The 26,805-nt window shown below is 45.1% G+C and overlaps 2 protein-coding genes across 2 annotated transcripts in view; one reads left to right on the top strand and one right to left on the bottom strand.

Annotated features, from left to right (window-relative positions):
• LOC149330337 (neuropeptides capa receptor-like) overlaps positions 1-26,805 on the bottom strand; it is a 267,622-nt gene that overhangs the window by 138,780 nt on the left and 102,037 nt on the right. The gene's annotated exons all lie outside the window — the stretch shown is intronic.
• On the top strand, positions 3,454-7,270 carry LOC149330339 (uncharacterized). The gene is made up of 3 exons (XM_089561244.1): positions 3,454-3,611; positions 4,695-4,880; positions 7,250-7,270. The coding sequence occupies exons 1-3, from the start codon at positions 3,495-3,497 to the stop codon at positions 7,268-7,270; spliced, it is 324 nt and encodes a 107-aa protein (XP_089417370.1). The 5' UTR covers positions 3,454-3,494.

Here is a 26,805-nt window from a genome sequence, read left to right as displayed (position 1 = left end):
CCAGGATTTTTTAGTAGATGCTGCAAATGTATGATAAATCGTGATGAATAAAGCAGGTTTTACAGTAAATAACTAGTTAAAAAGAAATAATAAATGTCATTTATATAATTCATAGCGCCTCAGGCAAAACGACGGTGAGATAAAATTGAAGGCCGGCCGTATACAAGAATTTTTTTCTTTACGCCGTTCTTGCAAGTAAGAAATGTAAAACACCTGCACCTCGCACTCAGTGCAAACCTATAGGCGAATGTACCTGTAAAAAAAAATGATACTGTGTTCCCATAATCTCTCATATTTAAGCGTCAGCCCTTGGGGGGTCATGTTTTTTTAATGACGGCCGGGTGGTTTTGTATGCATAAGTGGTTTAATGCTTTACACGGTCCAATGATAAACAACCAGCCACAGCAATTCTTGGGATCTACTTTTATAGCTTTAATGTGATTTACTGAAGCATGAGATCAAAGTGTTTCTTATACGTTTCATTTCTCATTCATTTGATCGTGACGTCAATCATGACGAAAGTATGACGCGCATGACGCCATCTACCACGGCATACCTAACTGGTAGCAACAGCCAATGTGAGGGGAACAAATCAAGTGAAAACGGAGTAAAAGCTCACAAAATACAACCCTATGTCATGGTGCGACCTAGTCGCGTATTTAATGATGCGAGAAACTCGTGACCTGGTCACGTGATTTTCGCAATATGTCTGCTTCTTTGTTTCTTCACAAATAGCACTAGATGGTTTCAGGTTTTAGGGTGTTTCACGTCCCAAAGCGACTCATGCTATGAGGAATGCCCTAGTAAAGGGCTCCGGATAATTTCGACCACCTGGGGTTCTTCAACGTGCACTGACGTCACACACTACACGGGCCTCTAGCGTTTCGTCTCCATCGAAATGCGAACGCCGCGGCCGGGATCGAACCCGCGTCTTTCGAGTCAGCATCCGAGCACCATAACCACTGAGCCACCGCGGCGGCTTACTAATAGCACAAGAGTCGCATTTTCGACAGTGCACTTCGAGGTGTGACGACATTGATCAGAAGTACATGGTCACGTGGTGATGACGTCATAGACGGGAACATGGCGACCTTCGCATAAGCCCTTTACATCCAACGCAGTAAAACAGGAAAGACCGACAGTACAACCGAAGCACAAAGAGAAAACGGAACGCGACAATCAGACCGATACCGATCCTCCACACTCTAAAGGAAATCAAGAAGCTTCCCCGGACAAGATTGGAAGAGAGAAACAGATGGATTGCGCCTGACATGAAATAAGAACAGCCATACCAATGCCGCCGCTACTGAAAAGGCGAGACGGCACAACATAACACAGAAACTTTTATCTGCGTCATCATCTTCCCTTGGGGGCATTTACCTTTACATTTCATCTTCCTTTCTTTTTGCGCTCTCGTGGCACTTCTGAACAAGTTGCGCGGATTTCGGAAGATGGGCGGAGGAGGTCGAAGATAGGAAACGAGGTTTAACCGCTCCATTTACCCCCGATATCTTCCCGGAGGCGGTAAGACCTAATTCAGTTCTCAGCTTCTCTCCGACCCAGCCAGAAGAAATGGCGCAATCCGCTCGCTATACGTCGCTGAGGTGTCGGGAAAAGACGCCCGTTTATTCCGGTCCGGGAGAGGATGGGACGGTCAAAGCGGCAGTGAACCCAGCTCAACGTCAGGGATGTTTTCGGGCGGCGGGTTGGTACCAGTATAGCGTCTCGTATACTAGAGCAGCGATATCGCCTCGAAGCGATTTGCGGATATCACGCGAACAGCGCGCAGTGGCAACGATGCGATGTGTGTGGCAACGCTTTCAGACATACCGTAAGAACTCCCGTATAGCAGGTCCGTATTTGTTTACAGCGATTTCTGTACAGCGGCACTTACTCCGACGTAAACAGAGTGGTTGTAGTATTCAGTACTACCAAAGCATTGATCTTTTTAGGGCAAACACGAGAGGACTCATGAAAGGCAAACATGGGTTCTAGTTGCAATTGATTTATTGAAGGTAGAAACACGGCAGATGTATCCATGCAGTTAATTGTTAGGCAACGCCTGCGCAGGCCTTGCATATATGTGCCGTGGTTTTATCTTCAGTAAATCAGTTACAAGCAACGCCCGTGTTTTGCTTTCTGTGTCATGTGTCGTGCTAGCGCTAAAAAGATAGATGCTATGTCAGAAAACCAACTAGCCCAAAATCTAACTCTTTTAAAGTATATTTTCATTTCTACCAAATGTATAATGCTGGAGTGGTACCCAAAGAGAATTTTAGCGTGTGAGGGTAGCATGTGATAAAAAGGTTTGATTGTAATTTTATTTCAAAATTTTTTATTCCATATCAGAAACTGAACTTTGCAGATATTATCTGCGTCGAGAATCAGTACCCAAGCGAACGATGAGCGTTATCAGAGACGCACTATCACCGCTTTTTTGCGAGCTTGACTTCAATCTGGGCAGCGGAAATAAGAGCGAAAAATGGCTTGAAATGGCATCAAGAACATGTTTCTAGCGAATTTTTTTTTTTTTTGCAAATGAAACTTTTTTGATATAACGCTATTTGTTGCCTCGAGGCATGAAGGGAGCTGTGTAGGTAAAAAGAAAAAAAAAAGAGGGACGGGGTGGGGGGGGGGGTTCAATTGTTGAGAAAATGTGGGCTGGTCTAATGAAGGCGACATTAAAACTTCTACTCGTCTCTTTACTGCCATCACGTCGACTGTATTATTATCCTCTTCTCGGCACTGCATGTAGCTAGGGGTTTTTCGGTAATTGTATATCATTGTGGAGATAACGTTAGTAATGTCACCTGCAACTCTGCGGAAGCTATGTCCTTGCGAACGGTATTTTCTTGTAAGGCGAGATCACACAGAGCAACACAGTATAGAGACAAGAACGAACTTAAAGGGAAGCTGAAGAGATTTTCGAATTCATTAAGATGCTCACGTATGGATGTGGAAACCTTAAAAATCATGCGGGTGAAATTTTTTTGCAGATTAATCACTTAGGAGCAACGTAATCGCCGTTTAAAATTGCGCGGTAGCTCCGCCCCCCGCTGTCCGCCGAGCGCTGCTGATGACACTGACGATGCGAGCCGAAACCGGAAACCGTGGGGTGGTGACGTAAACACTGGTGTTCCGTCGCCTCGCAGCCTCCGCGACCGTGCTTGTTTCTGCGTGCATGCCATCGTAAGCTGCTTCGATCTGCCGTGTGTTCCTGTATTTGTGCGTTTTTATGTTTGTGGTGACGTACAGAAACGTGTGCAGCATCGAGTGAAGCGCGGTGGACCATCATGCCGGCGTTCTGCGCAGCCTTCGGCTGCACTAACATCAGCGGCCGCGACGATGGGGTCTTTCATTATTTCCCGCAAAGTAAGAAGCTCTCCGCGAGGTGGGTCGCTGCTGTGAAGCGCAGAGATTTTAGGCCCTCAAAGACTACAGTGCTATGCTCTGACCACTTTCGTGATGAAGACTATAACCAGAGCCTGTCGATAATGCGTTCATCAACAAAGTCAGCTCGACTGAAACCCGGCGCAATACAGTCTGTCTTCGCGCACAGGAGCTCGTCACCGCCGCCGAGGCCAGCTTTCGCGAAAAGGAGGAAGCTCGAGGTAAGAATTTGTGTATTAACTGTATGAGAATTTGACTGCGCGAACCGGTGTTCTGTGTAATGTATGGCGCGTAATTTCGTGGATGCAAGACTTTCGGTAGTAGTGAGATGAACGGCGCCGGAATGAGAACGTCAGGACGGCAGCAAACTGCAGCTTACAAAATAAGTGCTTAGCTTTTATGCTTGCAGGCATGCATCATGCATCTCGTACAGCACTGCTCATATCAGAGCTCGGCCCTAAAGTTTTTGGCTGAATAAAAAGCAAGAGCTGGAGCGACGCGAAGTGCGCCTCACAACCGGAGACTGCGCACCGCGCGTGAGCAGAGAACTTCGTTTGGTAAGCGAGCACGTGAAAAGATGTTATATGCAGCCTCTTTACTCAATTATGTTCGAGCTCACATATTCTAGGATTCATGCGTAGCCCTCAGTGGCGAGAACATACGCGGTACATTTTTCTTCGTGCTCGGAGCGCCGAGAAAACTCTTTGCAGATGTTTCTGGTATACGGGCGCGCGGCGGTTAGTTTTCTATTTGGTTTCGCCTGGGGCCTGGCTGATAGCCGCCTCGTCAGCGCCCAATGTGCGCAGTCATGGCGCTTGCAGTCCGGCCCCAAAGCGTACACTTTTTTTTTTTGAGCGATCTACGTCGGACGCGCCCGCTGGCGCTGTGTTAGCGCGTGAAGTTACCTGTCAGGGTGTAAGTTTTTAAAGAGATCTTTTTTGCTTGGCTATAGTATTTGCTGGAGGTGCTTCAAATCTGCAAATACAACATAATATGAAAATAAAAATTTAATTAAGATATGCAGTTTAGTGAGCTAATGGAAGCCTTCTGCCTATTACTGGTGTCTGCCATATCCCCCAATATAGCCCCAGGGATAGAATTAATACAAGGTTAGTTACCCATTTTTTAAAATAAATTTTGGACCTTCTAAAGAAACACCATGATATATAATAAATGACCGCACTTTGCACGGAGCTCGCCAATCAACAAAATGGTTTATGAAATAAACCAGAAGATTTTACTCATACTGAAGCACACTTTTGTTCTGTTTGCAAAAATAACATCATATTGCTTATGCCTTTCAGGTTCTTGCCGAACTGCTGCAAGATCAAGACTGCACACCAGACGATAGTGCAAATCAAGAGTGCATGGAAAACGACATCACACCTGGAGGCTCCACACCAGACAGTCAAGAATGCACACCAAACAGCAATACAAATCAGGACTGTGCAACAAGTCGAATGCCACTGGCAGATGCTGCTGAGGACCCTGCATCGAACTTTTCTAAAAGTGATGACAAGGCTGACAAGTCTGTTCACGTTCTAATGCAGCCAATACCAGTAAAGTGTTCTGCCAGGAATACATTTATAAAAACACATGTAGTAAAAAATTGCCGAGTGCAGCATGGCTTCATACATTTATAATAATGTATAATTGTGCGCTACGTGTTCTACAGCCAGCCTTGCGATTCGGCCTGCTCGGTTGCAATACGAGGCCATCGAGTTAGTGAAAAAAAATCACTTGTCGCTTGATCTGAGAACAGCACGATAAAGGCGACCGCAAACGGATGAAGATATTCCTGCAAGGGCTTGCAGTATGAAGCAACTCGCCTAAACAAGGATTTTAATTTACTGCCAGATCCCATCTTGGCACGCAGAACGGAAGGCGCACGTTTGTCACCTCGACGAGTATTGCCGCAAAGCGCCGCGAACTTCTGTTTTACGCGTGTGTTATGAACCGAGCCGGCACGCAGCGACCATGAAGCGATGCCAGCATAAAATTTGCGTACAAAAAGAGCCTGATAACTTCTTGCGCATGTCAGTGGTCTGTGTGGATTACAAGCAGATTTGCGGCAGCACCGACAAGCGGCAAGACAACAATGCCGACGATCGCATTCCACTTACATTGCATTAGGAAAATTTCGTGGAGCAGTGCAATACTACATTTGCTCGCTTCAAAATTAATTTATTTTATCTCTGAATGAAGTTTGGCTAGAAAAGTATGCTTACGAAAGGACATTTCCAACACGTGGAGATGCTGACACTTCGCTTTCGTTCAAGCCAAAAGCGCCGCTTACGCCAGCATCGTTGCTTCCGTGGAGCGGTTTGCTCTTTTCGATTGGTTCGCACATGTAGGGGATGACGCCAAGATCCTCCTGGTAATCTTCGATGTGTTCCATCTTGATATAAGCATCAAACCAACAGCCCGAACCACCGCGCGCCGCGCTTCATGTACTACAGCGGCGGCGACCGAGCCGGGCTCACCGAGCCAACGCCAGTGTTCACGTCACGAGGCGCCCAACCAATCACAGGCGGCAACGAGGCGCGCGAGCTGGCCCGAGGCTGCTGCTGCACTTTTCGCCAAAATAAAATAGGTTTGCGCTTTCCTCTGCCTAATTTCGATGAGAAATTCGAATTCCGAGGGTGGAAAACTGTAAAGTGCATCTCTTCACTCAATTTTTTGGGGAAACCTTTCAGCATCCCTTTAACGGCCGAAGGTTTTCGGAAAACCGCAAGTACTCTACCAGTAATGCACGAAAGTACGCACGAGCCGTGGGCAGGTGATAGTGCAAACAAGCATCAGAATTCCGTGATATCAATGAAGGAAAGATCCGAAGGCAATTCTTCTCAGCGAGGTTCGGTGACCGAAATTTCACCCGTACGCAACCTGTTCTGCTCGATAGAACAAGCCGGATTTCTTATCTTGGTACTCAAATAAGGCACTAAAGCTCTACCGCGGTTGTCATGGGGATTTAGGAACACCGACCTCACAGAAAAGGTGGCCCGTACACAAATGAATTCTGAAAAACCTTTTCTCTCTTTTTTAGGCTTTATTTTGGACTATTCCTCTGACGTTATGGTCCTCATTGGGCGCTTAAGTGAGTCAAACATATCTGTTTTGTAAATAGCTGCAGTGATCTCCAGCATACTTGTAGGCCCGAACAGCGATAGTACAGGTGTGTATGAGAAGTTATTTTCGCTTCTATATTGCTCGTGTGCGTGGTTTTCTGCGAATGCGATCTTTGTAAGTAGTTTCAGATAATTATTTGTTTTCGCTAAGCGTTATCAATATTCGTCCTCTCTTTGTTTCTCCCTACCAATCACCCTTGTCATTCGTTTTATTTTCGACGGGTTACAGATTGGGTGTACAGAAAACATGCGGCAGCTTCTGTGCCTAAGCAGCATATCTTGTCTAGCTTTTTTTTAAGGTATTATGCTCCAGTTTCGAACAAATCAGTACTAACGCAGCAAGTGCATGAAAAATTTCTATGAATGTTTAAAACATTAGTAGTTATCATTATGCAAACCTTTCAAAGACCGCCTTCTCTTTATTACCTATAGAATGTTAATATTCGGCAGCTAGATGCCGATAAGAATAATGTAACTTCAGTAAGCCGTACAATACTCCACGTCAAAGCTTCCACCTCCTGTGTCGGCTTTAAAACAAAAGCCGCGTATGTTCTGGTGGCTATTCGACGTCGGCTGTCGGCATTCTACAGTCGCCATTCTGAAGGCAAGCATGTCGACGAGCTGCTAGGGTACCAACGCGGTGAAACCAGAACTTCTGCTCACGCCTACTACAATAAACCGTTCGTTTCCAGGTTGCAATGGATACCTGTGCCTTTTTTTTTTTCTTTTAGGGGTCCAACGGTTCCCCATAAGCTTTCATTTTTTAGTTGGGATCATCGCATAAAGGCTCAACAATGCACCGTTAACATGCAGGCTTGTTAAAGAAGTTAGTAAAAGTTTCCAAACTTCGACCAGACCACTCGTAAGCAATGCGCTGTCGGTAGCGTCCTTCAACTGTCCCCTCTTGAACATCATGATACTTGCGGTATTGCAATCTGTCTATACATCATGCCAGCTGCGTACAGGTTATTGATCAAAGCCAATTCGAAGGCCGCCGTGGCGCATTTAGTCCTGAATAGTGAATGAGCCGCTGAACGACGTCTGCCCTTTACCCCGCCGCTCCGCTTAGACGCCAATAGATCAACTCGAGGACATCCTCTAACGGACTATTGCATTATGTTCGGGCTATTAGCAGCGCAGATTAATCTGGCTGAAAGCTCTGCGGTCTACCCCTTATATTTTTGCTGCCTGTTCTCAGCTCATGGAATTGCATACTGACAGTGTTGTCAGGCATACAGTCTCTTGTTGACTACCTGTTCTGTTCGCTTCCAGTAGTCTCTGTTTAGTTGATTGTACTTCAGTGTACACATGTACAGGGTCCGTCAAAAGTTCCCAGGCCACATGGTCCTCTTTTCATCGGTATATCCTTGCACTTAAGATTCCAATAGAGCTATCGAGGTTTTCAGATAGTAGAACGATCCTTCTTCTACTCTCTACAGATATTTTGAGCTTCGAGGGTTTCTCAACAGCCCGACTATGCTGCTCGAAAGCAGACCCTGTGGCCTTGGAACTTTTGACGGACCCTGTACGTCAGTCTATATGAGCACCGTACGCGAAATTCGAAAATCGGGGGTTCGGATCCCACCGATTGCGTGTGCTTGCTTTTTCTTCTCTTTTCTTCTGCTTTGTAATCTTTTATTCTTAGAGGCCCGTGCACAGTGCAAGTTAAAGAACCCCAGGTGGTCGAAATTTCCGGAGCCCTTCACTAGGCGTCCCTCATAGCCTGAGTTGCTTTGGGATGTTAAACCCCAATTAAAATCAATCATTAGCTCATGTATGCACAATTTGTGCACAATTATATGTAGTATGCCTCAAGTACTTTCTTGTTTGTAGGGTTTCCGCCAACTAGCCCGCAGTAAAACGTAGCTTTGCTGCATTTCTCAGCAACACTGACGTTGGAAGAAGAGTACTTATCTTCATCAGACAATACGACAAATTATCTTGTCGAAACGTTGACTGGCCAACTGATGCCTTCCTAGCGCCCTGGTTCCAATTTTTTGCTTTCAAAAATTCCATCTTTGCTCCTCTCCGTTCGCTGTAAATCCACAACAATAAGGTGACAATAATTCGATGGCCCAGTGAGTATTTCTCTCAACAACACCAACGTTTAGACAGCAGGACTTGTTTCATAAGACAAGAGGAATACTACACTGTAAACACTAAGAAAACTATATGGAAGTAAACAGGTTGTAAGGTGTCGTCTGCCACATACACGTTTATAGAAGGAGGTGTGCTAAAGGAGAGTTTACTCCCTTTATAGTCCTTTCTGTTGATAGTGTAGAAAATCTGCCAACTCCAGATCAACAACAATACAGCCGCACTAACCCGATGACCCAATAAAGGTTAAAACTCATCCAGACACAGATTCACGCAGAGACCGTTCTCTCTCAAGCCGTGATTCCACGACCCCACACTGGAACTTCGCTGTCGAAGCATTTTCCTTTGGCAACTTACTGTAGTCAAAGCCTTTCTCGCCTCCTAATCACACGACGGCACTCGGCCCTTACGCCCAAACCCTACGCAACCGTTCCACAGGGAGCCATTAGCACGGGCCGGTAGGACACAGAGCTGCCCTAGGCCAAGTGAACCGGCGGTTCAGGCGATAGCGGTGATTGAATGCGGAGCTACTGGTCCCCCAAAAGAGCAGGGTTACAGATAGCGTTTCGCCTCGGGTACGCCGCGGAAAAAAGCGAGCTGTTTTGTTTGCGCCCGCTGGATGCATCGTGTGCTTCTTTTTTATCGGCATCCAGTTGTGGTTCTAGGGAAACGGTGAGGGCATCAGTTTCTCGGTAAGGGTAAACAGTCGATACAATGTTTACTAAACACCTTGCTGCGCGCTGGTGCCTTCAGAATAAAACGTCCCTCGCCAGATGCGTTTAGGGATTTATTCAGCGAAGGAGAGCAGCGGGGAAAGGACAAAATACAAGCTTTACTATTCTTTTACTCCTCCACCTCGATAAAGTCAGCCAAGTTGTATCAGCCCTTAGAATAGAAGAGAGAGATTTGCTTTCAAGACTTGTTTGATAGATTGCAGTTCCTTGTTGTTGTTGTTGTTGTTGTTTTGTGCTGGTATTTGGGGAGAGTGGAGCTAAAAGCGATGCAAACCTGCGAGACATCGCCTTCTTTTTACTTTGTACAAATATCGCCAAGCAAATATTGCAGGATCACTTGCTATACAGTCGCGCTCAGAGAACATGAAAAGGCTAGCTGAAGTAAAGCACTGAAAAATTTTATGATGTCTAAAATTTCAAAATGTCGCACTTTGCCTCGACTCCAGGGCCAAACTAAGACAGTGGACGGGGCGAAACGAGACGCCTATCCAAGGTAAATGTATTACTCAGCCTAGCAATCAATGAAAATACCTCCATAGGCACCTAAACAATATTTGTGCACCTATCTCTGCGCGACAAATACAGCACGCAGACACAACCCGACACTGTTCTCTTCAATGAAACTCCAAACTTGGCAGTTCTGCGGCCAGGCTTTGTGCGTAGCCCGGCTGCGCGATCCTTTTTGACTTTCCTGCCTTCTTTTTTTTTAGTTTTTTTTGTTTTAGTGTCGCAGCTCTTGCTTGCTTGGTCCTTAACGAATGGATATGCCATACTGATTCATTCGCCCTGTGTGGAATCGCGAGTTTTGACGGGATCTTAGGTCAGACTGAACAGAGGTTTCTTCATCGCTCCAATTAGTTGTACAAACAGCCGTCCTTGCTAGTCGAAAAGTGCGCCGCTTAGATTCAAAAATATTTTGCGCAATTGATGTTGTTGATGTTGATGATGTTGTTGTTGGTGATGTCGATGTTGTTGATGTTGCAGTTGTTGATGTTCCTGTTGATGTTGTTGTTGTTTTCGTCGTCGTCGTCGCTGTTGCCCTTGTTGTTGTCGTCGTCGTTGTTGCTCTTGATGTTGTCTTTGCCGTCGTTGTTGTTGTTGTTGTTGTCATCTCTGAAGCGATGGCACACACCCACAGTGGGGGACTGGCCAGGGTTTGGTGTAGATCCAAACAGGGAAAAAATTCATCCAGGATTCTTCTCTTTCTTCCTTCTTTTTACTCTCATGAACGGCGTATTTACGGACACTAAATCTCTGAGCAGCAACGGTGTGGTTTGATGCTCCTAGTGCTTCCCCCATTGTTCTTTGCGTCTACTTTCAATCAATGTTTTCGTCTCACACGTTCAGGTCATCATAGATAGTGAAAACAAAGAGCTTCGGAGCAAGCAATAAAATCATTATCGTTAGTTCAGACCCTGGAGAACCCCCCGACGTGGCGCTTTGCCTCTGCTGCGGAATTTTCCCACAAAAATACGAAGAGCAAACTCTTTCGAACTTTACACATGATAAAACAATAAAGGAATGTTTAAAAAAAATAATAGCTTATTCCAGGACTTATTTTTGATTGCGATGCACAACGTTGACAAAGGTGGCCTGCAGAAACTTTCTACTTCTCTACTGCTTTTCGTTGACGAAGGCTCTCTAACCCCCCCCCCCCCCCCCCCTGCGCTTTGTAACAAAATGTTACATTTGGCACCAAGCTACATTTCGCACCACTTTCCGCTGCAACTCTTCCTGGTGACAAAAAATTAATCGGTGTTTACGCTCGAATTAATTAAGCTAAACTAGTATAAAAAAGCATGGCGACGAAATTCAGAGGATCGTCAAGACCGTCTCATATCCTCACGCCGTTAGAGAGTCGACGGGAATTGCTCTCGTCAGATGCCATGGTGCGGCGAAAGAAATTAGCAGCCATTAATCAAATTAAAGGGCATCTGGCTGACGTGAAGGGTAGGGGGAGTTGATGGGTGTAAATTAAAGCATCTCAGCGCTTACGGAGCTCCCTGATTACATTGAACCTGCCTACATTTACACTTTTCTACACTGTTTTTGCGTATTATTGAAATAAAAAAAAATCTAAAGGGAAGCTGAAGACCAAGCTCTATAGAAGCTCAGGGCCAAAACCAACCTGGTTCATTTCGTGAGACCAGCGAGAACCAACTTTAAAGTTAATCCACAGGTCCAAATGAAGAGATCCTCCAAGGAACATAAAAAGTATAAAACGAATGAACAACAAGTATAAATGGTAGCGACTGTTTGGTACAAAAAAACAAGGATCCAAGACGCGCTTTCATACTTTCTTGCCAGTATTATCACATTGGCCAGGACTACGCAGCCATCGTGACAAAAATCCAGGTTGTAACACGTTTTTTTTTTCTTTTGCTGCCTACTTATAGGGTCATGTCATGAAAAGTTCAAAACAGGGTGAATGAAATCAAACACCACCCCGGTGGCTCAGTGGTTACGGCGTTCGGCTGCTGACCCGAAAGACGCGGGTTCTATCTCTGTCGCGGCGGTCGAATTTCGATGGAGGGGAAATTCTAGAGGCCCGTGTGCTGTGTGATGTCAGTGCACGTTAAAGAACCCCAGGTGGCCGAAATTTCCGGAGCCCTTCACTACGGCGTCCCTCATAGCCTGAGTCGCTTTGGGACGTTAAACATCATAAACCATAAACTAGAAATCAAACGATGATAAACTACAAAGAGATACAGAGCTACCGAGAGATTCGCTGCCGTAGTTTACCCAGAACTTTGCCAGCGACTAATACCCGTGCCAAACACGCACAAGAAATGGCAGTAAATGCTGAAGGTCATAAGTTTGTTAATGCCATTATTTTCGGAGTCGGTGCTACACGTCCACATTTAATGTCATTATCGAAAGTGAGGATGATGTAACGCTTGAAAGGAAGTGAAAAGTTTCATTTGAATATAAACAGTGCTAAGGAGCACAACATATCGGGAATGTCGTTCAAACGTAATGTAAAAATGAGTTTCCATAAAATACGGCTGTTCTAGCTTTACAATTCGTAAAAGTAGTCATAAAGTCGCATGTCGGCACACAAGTCGAGAGTACCTGTCAAAAAGACTGGTTAAAATGGCGCTCTCCACATCGGAAACGTGGCGTATATAGATGCTTCATCTGACAAAGTCACGAATTAACCATTTGCTACTGGTTAGGAAGTTGTTGCTCATGCTTTTCTGCGTGTGGAATGGGAACGAGAGTACGCATTGCATGGTCGAATGAATTGTGGCGAACTCAGTAGCTCGCGAATGGCAGTAAAGTTAATGCCTTTAAATTTATGCATGTGGCACCTCACGAATGCCATTAAACCTTAACGCAGTAAGCACTTAATGGCATTAAATCTGGCCGTGTGGCACGGGTATAAGTGGCCAGAAATCCATATCCTCCAATACAGCATGTTGTAGCACGTGTCGCCCAAAAGTGTGGTACCGCAAAGCCACCTAATCCTGAGGTTGTTGGCGTTATCGATTTATCGAGCCAACCTGGGAGCGGCCATAATGCGTAAACAAGCAAGTCGGGCGGCGGCAGCATTAACGGCGAGTCTCGCGAGAGGTAAATAGAAAGCGCTACTCGCGTGACTAGTGAGCGGCCCCTATTTTCGACCAGGGCCTCTCGAACTTCGTAATTTCCAGCGACATCGTTATGCTTCTTCCCAACCACCACGTGCCAGTATCCGAGGCACGCTATATTTGCCATTACCGCTCGTACACATCACCTGGCTGATAGACCAGCGTCACGTTGTTGGGAGGCAAACAAATGAAAACGTAGCGTGACTGGAGGCAATAAGTTCCATTAACTACTTAACGTTGTGACCTGTAGTACAACACAGATGGTACAGCACCCGCGGGCCATCGTGTTATTCTTGTGCTTCGTGGTCACGTAAGCTAAAGGGTATTACGTTAAGGTACTTTAACCACATCTTTTGTTGATGTTTCGTAGCTCCACTAACCCTCATGACCTTCTGTGCTGGTGTCTATAACAGTACGCAGCGCATGACTGCAACGCTGGCGCAGTTGCGCATTTTTTTGTGTCTTTTTCTCTTGTATGTAATTTTTTGTATTCTTTGAACTTGGTCCTCCTAAATTTCAAGAAATAAAAAGCGATAGCGAAATGCAATTCAGAGGCAACTTGTAAGCGATCTTTGTCGTGGCGAAATGAACAGCCAGTACTGCTAGCGCAATTTGTCGCATCCCATCGCACGATCGTCTGTGCAGTCTTTTTTTTTTCACGTACGCAACGTGAATGTTATTAATTGAGCACCCATTGCTGGGGCCTTGTAATGACATGCCAAGGTCATAAGCCTGATAATGTTCCCATTTCGTGAATCTGAATATAAGATTACTCTATGGTGATAATTTTCTTTCATAATAACACTACTACCCTACCCAACAACGCTGTACAAAACCATTTTTGAGCCGGAAACCGTTTATGAATGCAATTTTTTTCATATAATGTAAGATTTCACTATTACAATCAATATATCCGCAGACCACCCGACGACAGTCTTGAATTTTTATTTCCATTAATTTTTCACTATCGTCACAAGCGTTCCTCATTGATTATTTTTTTGTATGGGAGAACTAAACTGTTCGATGCAATCGATTGAAACACTTTTAAAGAAATATTTCGCTACATATCAGAAGAATTAATCATTCCCTTCAATGTTTTCGTATCTTACAATTTTTCAATTTTCAAATAATTTTTCCTGAAATTGCTGGACATGCGCTAGGGTGGCCACATACACGGATACATAACTTTCTATTTTATTTATTTTTTATTTACACGCCGGCTTCGTGCTATGGAAAAAAGCCTTTTTCTTTAGAACGTCTCTTTCATCATCGCTGAACTTGCATAATCTTAGTTTTTGTTTTTTTTATATATGATAAGTGCTTAAGCCAGCTGTTTGTTGGCCATTCCATTTCGACCCCACTTAAGTATCGAACTCGCAATTGACAAAGAAGGCAGCGTGAAGTACGGTCTGGGCAAGCCACTCACCCCCATCGCCGGTTTCAATTTACAGAGCGCCGCTTTCGAAGAAACCTGAGTTCCTTTTTTCCGCCCGAATTTCTGGGCCAATTGCGAGTCGTATAATGGCTCCGGCTTCTTCAGTGCGAAGCTATTACAGTCTTACATACATTTCTCTATCGAAACCGAGCACGGCTATTACACTGGTGCAGGTGGCGATCCAATCTAGTGGAAATTGAAGAAGTTTTATCGTGACCAGTGAACAGAAAACAAAAATTCTGAACGCTGAAGAAATAATAAATTTCCGCAACCGTCTTTGCAATGAACCTGATGCCGGAAAATGGTAACATAAGCATTGCTAAAACAAACTCCCTTCCACTTCTAAGTTCTCTGTGGCTTACCAAGGACGCAAGAGTACTGTCTAGTCGGGCCGTTTTGTTTCGAGATGTTACTGCTTATTTGTTAAAACAGCAATTTTTTTATGCGAAGCATACTACTTTAGCTACCACTTCCGCCCTTCACCGTGGTTATGCGCCTCCAAATCACCTGATACATGACGACACACCACGTGACACGATGACGTCACGACAGTAGAGAAACGGGGGCCCACCTCGCGCCGTCGCTGTGGTTGTGCGCCTCCAAACCACGTGATACATGACGTCACGACAGTGGAGAAACGGGGGCCCACCTCGCGCCGTCGCTGTGGTTGTGCGCCTCCAAATCACGTGATCCATGACGTCACACCACGTGACACGATGACGTCACGACAGTGGAGAAACGGGGGCCCACCTCGCGCCGTCGCTGTGGTTGTGCGCCTCCAAATTACGCGACACGATGATGCTTCGCATTCTCCAGGCTTAACCAAGTTAAGCCTCAGCCATTTTTTTAATTTTTTCTAGTCACGTGTCTTTATTAATAATTTTGGCTGCTCTCAAACACGCCGAAAATGCAAATGGCAACAGTTTCTTTCTGAAGCCTTCTCCAAGCACGCCGAGTTGTTTTTAGTTGTTTTTTTTGTGTGTGTGCGGTTTAACGTCCCAAAGCGACTCAGGCTATGAGGGACGCCATAGTAGAGGGCTCCGGATAATTTCGACCACCTGGAGTTCTTTAACGTGCACTGACATCGCGCAGTACACGGGCCTCTAGAATTTCGCCTCCATCGAAATTCGACCATCGCGGCCGGGATCGAACCCGCGTCTTTCGGGTCAGCTGTCGCGAACACCGTAACCACTAAGCCACCGCCACGGCCCACGGTGAATAGTGCAAATGGCCATCAGTGTCTGGCGTAATAAGCACGCTGTAATGTTATGGATAATATTAAAGAATTGGTGTGTATAAAAAGCAAATTTAATCCATACTGTTCAAACAAAAGCTTTAAGGGAATTGCCCGGAATATCGGTTCATTAAAAAAAGAACTGAGTGAGTCGCAGCTAGAATAATATCACAACTAGTTAAACGTTGTAGAAGTTAAATCTTCCTGACATTCGGAAGGCTACACCGTGTAAGAACACCTTCCTCTCTATGCGCTATGCCTATGAAATCGTTTCACTGAACTACAAACAAAAATCAGTAATCAGCAAACTTGAAACACATATGTAAGGTGCGATTTTTTTATGTGCATGGCAGACTTTAGCATGCAGACCTTATATTTGATTTCCAACCACTATGTTATAATAAAGGGAGTAGTAAACGGGCGTTCTTTGGTCCAAAGGAAACTTGTTAATTAACATAATGAATTTTCGCTTTCGAAAGCTAATACGTGAGCTATGAACTCATACTGGTGTGGCACCACAGGGACAGGGACAGAGACAGAGTGACAACAACACAAGTGCGCACTAACAACTGACAAAGTTTATTAAAAGCACAAAAAATATATAGACGAAACCTATGGTTACATGCACAGTCATAACATGGTTACAAAGGTTACAGGCAAGAACACACGTTAAATCACAACGAATCTACCTGTTATCATGGTTTAGTGTTCTTTGAAGATAATCAACCTCGGCGTCAAGCAGTAACAAGGATGGCAAACTCACGCATACATCTGCCGACTTCTTTATGCGGAAGGCCTCCATAATCTCCCGGGAAGTCTTATCTTTATGCTTCCAGAGAACGCGCGTTTCCTTGAACAATGGGGCACACTTGTGGCTTTTTACATGCTTAGCCAGGTGCGTCCCCGAACTCCCGTCAAGGGACCTGGCGTGCTCCTGGAGGCGTACATAAGGTAGGGCGGATATGTGCCGCCATTGAGAGGTGTGACGCACCGCGGGAGAGAAGGAACGCTTGTGGGGTGAACCACTCCAACCCGTTTGTGGACTGTGCTTGCGGTGTGGTCTATTCCATTCCCCTAACATGCGGTCGACACTACACAGGGCAGACTGGACGCTGTCTGAATGTACGCCTCTAGGAGCACGCCAGGTCCCTTGACGGGAGTTCGGGGACGCACCTGGCTAAGCATGTAAAAAGCCACAAGTGTGCCCCATTGTTCAAGGAAACGCGCGTTCTCTGGAAGCATAAAGATAAGACTTCCCGGGAGATTATGGAGGCCTTCCGCATAAAGAAGTCGGCAGATGTATGCGTGAGTTTGCCATCCTTGTTACTGCTTGACGCCGAGGTTGATTATCTTCAAAGAACACTAAACCATGATAACAGGTAGATTCGTTGTGATTTAACGTGTGTTCTTGCCTGTAACCTTTGTAACCATGTTATGACTGTGCATGTAACCATAGGTTTCGTCTATATATTTTTTGTGCTTTTAATAAACTTTGTCAGTTGTTAGTGAGCACTTGTGTTGTTGTCACTCTGTCTCGGTCCCTGTCCCTGTGGTGCCACACCAGTATGAATTCGTACCAACTCGCCCAATTTTCAACCCTTTTGAGCTATGAACGCCGTCCTACTGGAAGGATCCTTTAGTAATATATGTCACCTGGTGTTCTTCAAGTGTTCTGTAATTCGAACGCATTTTCACTCCATTTATTGGCCTCCTTGCTCAGGCATCGAACCCGTGTTTTCATTTTCAGAACCAAAACGTCATATTCATTCAGGTACGTAGAACTCGGGTGCAACACGTCGCGTGGACCGGGAAACTTTATTTTTAATTTTTTTAAATAAATCTACACATACTAAAACGGCACAAACATTAAGGAGTATATCGTGATACTTTGGTAAGTTCTGATCGCCTGAACAACCAAGCAGAACAGGAATCTCAGTGAAACATTCCATACTAGTCGCGCGTACGCAGTTACAAGATTACAGAGTCCGTATGCATTGAAGAATGTAGAAAATCCGCGTGCTTTCCGATTCTTTCCAGTGTAGCTTGCCCGTAATTTAAGAAATCTAATTCCCTACTGAAAAAAGCTGTATGATGCCATAACCTCATAAAGGTTTCGTCATATAACTCTCATACACTTTTTATGATACAGTAGGACATTTGAATGTCAAATGTGTGATTTTACAAAAATGAAGGTCATTCGTGTGAGAACTGTATGTAATTGTATGATATTAGTGGGAAGAAGCGTATGAGGTTATTGTATCATGTAGTTTTTTTGTTTTTTTTTTTCACTAAGAATGAATGGCGGATTCGTACAGCGTACGTTCGGGCCTATCCGCGTAGGCTGTCCGCGTATACAGTCGAGTTTCCGAGAGTTCCGTTTGATTCATTTGTAAAGCACGGAATCCTCTTGTAATTCCATATTCGCATGTAAAAAAACACGCGGAATTATGCAGGTCGTCATACGAAATGTTTCAATAAGAAACCATGATTTCTGTTCGAATGAATAACCAAATGCGCAAGGCAGGCGGCCTATCCACCGCGAAATACGGTAGAACTGCCATCCCCAAGCTGCCTGAAATTATGAATGCATGCGACCCTGGGGACAGGACGCTCGTATAGCCAAGTTCAACCCCTTACGCCGGAAGGATGGCTTGTCGGAAGCATAACGTTCCACATTTTCGGACGTGGCGTGCGCAGACTACCGTTAAGCCGGCCTGGAGTGACCTAACTACACGCCGGGGCAATTAACGTGACTCAACGCGACTGCCTCTTCCCACACTGTATACGGTTAACGTGTTAGGTGCACCGGAGCATGTTAACCTGAGCACCGAAACGGTTCTTCGTTAAAGCTATGCCGTTAGTTTTAGGACCCGTTCCCGGACTGCGCTACACATTGTCACGGGGACGCTATACCGCATTCACTCGCGAATAAGACATCTTCAACTGTAGCTTACGTCCCTTCTCCTTGCATCAACAACTCACTTTCATCACTCCGAACGAAGATTGCTGTGGATGAATGTTGTGGCAATGCTATGGATATTAGATGTAAACTCTTTAACAATTCCTCAAATTAAATGACTTTAAATATGAGCAGGATATGCAGTGAGATAGCACACACATGGTCCGTCAAGGCCAAAAGTGAGAGGAAAGGTACTGAAGTCAAACTTGTTTCTGGTCAAGTTGGTGCATATTCTCCGGAAGACGTTAGCGAAACATAAAACAAATACGAACAAACACATAAAACAAACAAACACATGTTGCCCTAATGTTTTCCGAAGAATGAGAGGAAAGAAACGGAGAATGGAGGGAGTTGGGTAGTAACATGATACTGCGAGGGATTCACTGAGATAGCATGGCCAGCGTTAAGTGGATCACAACAGAGGCATTTGAACTGCAACGGATATAATAGGGGTTTCGATGGTAGGCATGAAATGATTTACGAAATTCGCCTACCACCCTACTGTACCCTATTCTCAATCGGCATCTTAGGAAAATAATGCTGGATTATACTGCGATAAACACGGTACATTAGACGCTCCTTACTGCCATCTTGCGCCTAACGTACTCATTGAATTTCTAAGAAGTGCATTGCCAAAAACAAATGTTCAAATTAAAAGTAGCCAGTGTTCACGCACAGAAGAGTTTTGCGCCTACAGTTCATACACGCAACTATGATGATCACTTTCCGGGCCGTTTTATAACCTGGCAACGCCTCCTCAACAAAGAAGTAAAATTTGCCTAAAGCTGCAGGAATTCGCAGCACTTCAAAAGAAACGATCGAACGCCCGCGGGTTCCCAAAGTTTTTACGGGCACTTTAACCCACCACGCCAAATTACCTCCTCCACTGCATGGCTCCATTATTACTGGCTCTATACTGTCTGCCACTACGAGAGTTTAAGTGCACCTCTTTTTTCCCGTATCACTCACTGGAGTTCCCCGTCCAATAAAAAGTTTTCCCACATCCTTGGTTTTATTCCTTTGTGTCCTCTTTTCATCTATTTACGCTTGTGTTGAGTTTTAACAGCCTTTTCATACCGTACAAACATCGTTATTACTCCTTAACGCCATGTTCCAAAAGATCAATATACGCGCGGGAAAGCTGTACCTTAAAAGAAAAGCGTTCAGCTTTCTCCTCCACCTAAGTGCACTTCTGCTGCCCTAACTTACTCGATCCATTTTGTTTTCTTCGCCTTTGTGATAGTCTTTCGAGCACGTGGCACGAACAGTTCAATACTCTCACGCTAAAATCCGGAGCTTACTACACGACGTTGGCATGTTTGCTTTAAAAACAATATTTAAAAGTTTCCTGGTTGAAAATCGGCTTTGTGATGGGAAAATAAAACCCCGTGATTCGCCCCCGAGCGCCATAACCGCCTAGAACAAGCGATTGTCAGACGCCTTCACAGTGAGGCCTCTTTATAAAGAGATTTATAAAAACTGGTGGTATATTAACTGGCAGCAGGCCTTTCACTACATACGCCTTTAATTGCGACAGTCACGAATATCTCTTGAGCTTACCAACGAAAACTCTCACTCCTCGTTAAATGAAAGCAACCGCATGCAGAGAAAAAGCGATGAGAACCGTTAGGATAGCCATCACAGAATATTTTTTTAGTATAAAATTAATTACTAATACTTGAAATAATAAAATTTAATCATTGCATCCACTACAATGACTAAATGGGCGCAAGACATCTGGATGAAACGGAGCGTAGATAAGCCTAAATCCTTACTTCTTGGTCATGACCTTGACTGCCTCTGCCATGGCCGAGTATGGCGAACGCAAAAACCTTATTATTTTGTGCATGCTTAAGCCTTAGAAGGGTCATGGTTCGAGCTAGTGGGCAGTCAACATGAGGATCCATAGCGCACAACATTCTAGGAACATAGCGCTCGTGTTGTGTCCCTTGAATATTGTGCGCTATGGATCCTCATCTTAAGCCTTAACCTGTCCACGTCTTCGGCACGCCTTGAGGAGGAATTTTTGCCGGCAGCGAGGCAATTCAGCCATCCTGTCGCGCTCCTTTCTGCATTCGTAGTGCATACATGTAGCTCTGCGGTTTGTAATCAATCTTTCCGAGACAAATTAATTTGTCCCCACCTCCTCTTCCGCTGGTAGCTGCAGCATTTGACGTAAGGGCTGACAAAGAGTCACTCCCACGCTCTGCTATCAAATAGACCTTGACCAATCGTGAAACCGCTAAAGTCTAAACCGAGAAAAAGACTTGTTACAAAACACTTCTGTATGCGTTTCTCTCTTGAGACGGGTACTCATTGTTTAATTAAACAATTAATTATGAAGTATCCAGGCAAGGCTTTGCGAAAGTTTATCAGCCAAATCCTTCGTCAATATTTAAGTAGAGTTAAGGGTTCTTAACAGCTCAGCAGGACCCGCTCAATCTTCGTTCGCATACGATGAAGTGTGTGTCACGCGAGACTCGAAGGCGATCTAATTTTAGCAGCCGCGAAACCAATTAGCCGGGTGTGGACTTCGGGCTAAAGGCACGCTAATTAGATGGTGATTAGATCGAGTCTGACGAAACAGAGGTGCTGGCAAGTCGGCATGGGCACCGAACCAAACCGAGTCTACACGTCATTATCGACCCGAGGTCGGTAGAAGTTCCGACCCTGTTCATCTTTGTGCGGCTGAAATTATCCGAAATGCCCTCTACATTACAGCTTCGACATGGCTATTCAGATAAAGGGGAAAAACTGACGAAGCGAGAATTTCTGGCATATAACAAGGTGGATTCTCCGGCCAATTGGTGGGAAACACAGTTATCGGTCACTGTGATATCCGCCGAGGCATTCGGCTATCACTTGTGAAGGAAAGAATAGAAATAAGATAAGACGAATAAGGTTTACCAATATCCTTCTAGAGACACGTATACAGCAGCTGTATCTTGCCGGTACTCGCCTATGGGGCAGAAACGTGGCGCCTGACGAAAAGGGTTCAGCTTAAGTTCAGGACAACGCAGCGAGCTATGAAAAGAAAAATTATAGCTGTAACGTTAAGAGACTGGAAGCGGACAGAGTGGGTGAGGGAACAAAAGCGGGTTAATGACATCACAGTCGAAATCAAGAGGAAGAAATGGGCTTGGGCAGGGCATGCTATGCGAAGGCAAGATAACCGCTGGTCCTTGAGGGTAACGGAGTGGATTCCAAGAGAAGGCAAGCGTAGGAGGGGGCGGCAGAAAGTCAGGTGGGCGGATGAGAACTTCACGGGGGCAGTGAGGCCGCAGCTCGGAAATTACAGGGTTAATTGGAGAGACATGAGAGAGACTTTTCCCCTGCAGTGGGCGTAGTCAGGCTGATGATGACGATGATGGTGATGATGTGTAGTTCATTCCCTACTTTCATGAGGAATAACCACACAGATCTACATAGGACTACTTAAACCATACATACATAGAAGGGTTACTCCCGTAAAACTAAAGCGGCAGATGTCTTCCTAGGAAGATCATTTTAAACGAAAGACTGTTTTGCATGCGCCAGCACGTGTTAATCTAGATTAACACAGAAAAAAATTTCGTACCTTACGCTGTCGCATCTTTTTCCGAGAGAAACAGTGGCATTTTTTATAAGTAAAAGCGGAACCAGAAAACCGCATGATCATGCCTCTCTTTTCAACAAAAAACGTTTAGATAGTCTGTGCTAGTTGAATGTCTGAGACTGTAAATAGTAACTAAACATCGCAAGCAAGGTGGTGCATCTTGTGAAGTCCTTTCTATCTCTGCGCCTTGCGAGCTAGTTACGATGTCTCATACTTCTTCCTTCTAACACAACAGTAATATAAAAGAGACGAAAAAAGCAAAAGAGGCTTAAATTAACGACAGAGATACATCGAAGATGCTTATCTTCATGATGATGAGTGCAGAGTATTAGAGGCAAAGGTGCAATTTACAACATGCGCCTGCATCCGTTACCGCATGTGCACTATATAGCCCATTCACCGGCCATTCATCGAACAGCATGTAGTGCCTTTGGCTAGATATCTCGTCCAAGGTATGCTGAGTATGTTGAACCCTCCAAATTGATGCAACTCGGCTTGTGATGACGACGCACACAATTAGGATTATGATTATGATGGTGATGCTAAATACATACCCTAAGCATCTGAATGCTCTTTTATATGAGCATTTCCGTGCTTTAGTTACCACTTCTCAGCGTATTCGCAACTCACAGCAGACACACTGTGTCCGTTGAACGAACTTCAGGCGTGCTCGATTATGGTTTGGGGTGGAGATAAAAGTAAGAGCGAAAACGTTTACGAGCAGCTCAGATGTAATTGCCCACGGTCACGCACGCCAGCCTGCTTTTTGATCTTATCCTATGGTTCCCCCATGGGGAGTCCATTACTCAAACAAGTATCGCAGCATTCCCGCGATGGTTGTATTACATCGCGCGGTGCGGGAGCGGTTTCTCCGTAATTACGCAATATAAGTGGGATAAAGCTTTCGAGCAGACACGGCACTTTATCGCGGGGTGCTTTTCGCTAAATCCCTCTCAAAGAAGAAGGAGATTATGAAAGCGTTTGAAACGCATAATCGTAGCGGGGCCTCGTACGGGCGCTTTTTTTATTGCTATTACTGTTTTGTTTTCGTTTTTCTTCTCTAAATCGCGAGTAGCGTGACTGTATGCGTTACTGGAAAAGCGAGATTTCCCCCTGCACAGAATGCGCTTGGTGGAATATCATTTGTGCAGGATAATCGCAGGGCAGTATTCTGTGTGTAAACTATTCCAAGGCTGCTTTCAGCAGCACAGGCAAAACACATAAAAAGTGCAAACGGATCCTGAATTGGTTCCAGGAATTTTGCTGAATGATCTCTGAGTAACCAAGAACAGACAAAAAATAAGAACCAGGACAAGGTGCTCCCACACTAGCGTAGAAATCAGTGCTCCTTCACGATTCTGTGTACTTAAATGTTTCCAGACAAATAATTAAAAACATTTAGTGCTTTGACAAACAGACACCAAACAGTTTTTAAGTAGGCCGGTATTGAGAACTCCGACTAGGTTCCAAGAATTTCGGTGACTGATCTCTGAGCAACCTAAAACTGGCGAAAAATAGGAACCAGGACAAAATACTCCGAAGACAAGCATAGAATAAAAGAATAGAATAGAGGTTCTAGGTACTGCCTCTACATAACCACGTGAGGCCCATTCCCGACACTGTCCAGTTCCTGACCACGCAAGCACTCTGTCTTTGAACAGAAGATGGCGGTGGCAATATTTAGTGATGGCCCATTCGAACCTTATTTACTCTGGATAACGCATCTTCTAGCTGCTAGTATAAAAACTGTCCGTCATTTCCTCGGTCCTTAGTGAGGAAGAACCAACAATGTAGGAGGAACCAGAGCCCTATCAAACGAGAAATTTCCCGAACACACGTGAGGTGCAACTTGAACCCGAATGTCACATTGTGGACATAGACCAACCTCGCCGCTGTGTAGTCCTTCATAGCATTCTATTTGGTTAATAGTCAGCAGGAGTGGTCGGGAGTTTTTATTCATGCCGTAGCAGGCTGTAGGTAGCGGCGTTTGTCCTTGGAAACAATGCACTATACATGATTTTAGTTTCGATACCTGAGCGCCGCCATGTTTGTTTTACTCGAGCGCCGCCTACCGCCGACGCCATCGTGGGCTGATAACTTGCAGCCCGTGGGCTGCAGCCAAAGCAGCGTGCGATCTCTGGAAGTGTCATTCGCCCGTTTTATTCCTGCCAAGCCTAGAAATTTTGGGTGGGTGTTCGCCTCGTGTCCATCCTCGTGTGTGCTATGCCATTAGCTCCTGCAATAACCAATTGGGAGCAAGCGACCATTCCTCGACGCAGCGAACGATCAGCATCGGTGAGTGCCATGCTCGCAGTTCACGCGTGTAGTTTTTTTCGCCGGTTGCCTGTAGGGCAAATGCGGCACGGTGTTGCATGTTAGAAAAACGAAAGCAAAATGTGTTGAAACAAAAGATCGCGGAGAGCAATGAATATCTAGTTTTTCGTGGAGCTCAGTTTTTCATGAACTCTTTCGCTGCCTGCTTGGACATGGCGAGTGTGACAGTTTAGATGCTGAGCTTGGGACAGAGTACCCCGTTTACAAACTGAACATTTTGGAAACAGCGAGTACATGACCGAAACGAGTCCACTTCGGATGATTACAATGTTTGTTTGCGAAGATAAGCGCAATGAAATTGAAATTTGGCCCCTCCTGCCGCTTGCGTAGGGCTGTTCGTACTACGAGCGATACAAGCCAGTTGACCGAAAGCAATTCGCATCCTCGCCTTCTCCACTCCCGCCAGTACTCACTGGTGCACAAATACCAGAAAATATGCAATTACACGATCTAATAGGTTGGTACGCTAATGGAACACTATTACCACTTACTGACAGGCAGAGTCGCCGCACCTGTGTTGAGAATTCCAATCTCAATCGAGTAGGGGCACTGCTCAAGTCGCTGCGTTTGTTGTATCTCTGGCACGGTTATGCATAGTGTGGATTTTTTTTTTTTTACAGTGCATTCGATGCGATTTCAGTCGAATAATTTATTACAATGCATGGCAGAGTTTACCGTCCTGTGCAGGCCGTGTATTTTTTCATCTTACGTGGCCATGGCTGCATTTTTCCTCACTTTGCAGTTCAGTAAAAGTTCATGTTGCCGCTTCTATTTATGCCATGCTGTGCAAATTAAATTAAATTTTTGCACTAACGACATGTTTATTTTTTTCAGGTGGCGAGCCCCACACGCTCCCGATATTGACGATCATGTGGAGCGGCGAAACGAAGTTGTGGCCAAATTTGTGAAGTCCTCACATAGTGTACTGCTGAATTAAAAGAGCTCTGCCAAGGCCGTCCAAATACTTGATCTTTTAAAATTATGCACAGAGTATAGTTTGGTAACCCAGGCGCTGCGCTTCGTTCCGCGCCCGATATTAGGCACAGGCAGTGGGTTTGTTTCTGTCTGCATTTCGTTCACAAAGTGCGCTAACGTTTAAGCTTTTTGTTGGCGCAAGTATTTTTTGTTCAACTACGTCCACTGCCAATGCAACTCGGGACCGGCGCAAAAGCGGTGAAGAAGTGGACACCGCAGACGTGCTGAGACCTTCGCATAACATGGTGCGCGTACATACTGGCGGCGTTTGTTTTTTTCTACTTTCGTCGACTATTTCCGCAGCCGACAATAAAACAATGATGTCTAGAAGACGTTCGTGTTCCGTACAACATTGCTGCTTTTGTTGTACAGACGTAAACACGCGCTTGACCGGTAGCTAAGCAGCCGCGGACGTTGCTCCGCGCGCCGGATTATCAGCCCAGGGGAGGACGGCAACAGTGGGGTGTCGCGCAGCGCACGTGTTTGAGAGTATTTCTCCCTCTCCTGCCCGCTCCTCGTAAAATGGTGTATAGGAAGTCGTCAGTGTTAAGTAACGTACTTCGTATTTGTTAAATAAGAAAATGGTACGACACTCGTATTCTATTGAGGACGTCAAATTCTGAACACCTTATCGTACAAAAGGTAAGTATTTAAGCGAAAAGTACCGAAGGCCTCACCAGAGAAAAAATCCGACGGCGTCCGAAGTCATCTGTCATACCATTACCTGATTGGTTGAAGGGGTGCGTGATGTCATAAAACCACATGACATGGTGGAGTCGGAATATAAATTTGAAGGTACGCTGGCAGGTGTGTGCAGATTCGGAAAGGGGTAGTTGGCAGGTGCGCTTGGTTATGTTCAGACGTGTCTAGACATCTCCGCCTATCACGGTGGAGTGGAGTCATATCAACGCCGCGTGTATCGATCGTAGTAGAAAATCCCCTCAAGCGGAAAGTGTGACCACGGAAGAATGTCGCTGTACCGGTGGCTATACAGGCTGCAATTACTGAGAAGAAGCAGGCCGAGTGGACTTCAGACTTTAATGTTAACGCATTCTCAATATGTAATATAATTAGGTGTCATTTCAATTTTATGACAGTATTTTTCAGCTAATTCAGCATGTTGAGTAACTCTTTAAGAACACAAGACCATTTCTCATGAAACAAATGGATGCCCTAAAGCCAAGTTATTGATGCAAGACTTTCAACAAACAATTGCAGAAAATGGAAAGACGAGACAAATGATATCCACACTACATTAAAATGTCACAGTGGTAGGAACGAGACAAAATACTGCCCCACCCACCTTCTCTGTTCTTAAAGGCGTAGCAACTGCT

Source organism: Amblyomma mixtum, chromosome 9, assembly GCF_055824585.1.
Source record: "Amblyomma mixtum isolate Tamu chromosome 9, ASM5582458v1, whole genome shotgun sequence".
In the NCBI taxonomy this organism is placed as follows: Eukaryota; Metazoa; Arthropoda; class Arachnida; order Ixodida; family Ixodidae; genus Amblyomma; species Amblyomma mixtum.
The sequence above is the reverse complement of the archived record's forward strand: the minus strand, read 5'-3'. Positions and strand labels throughout refer to the sequence as shown.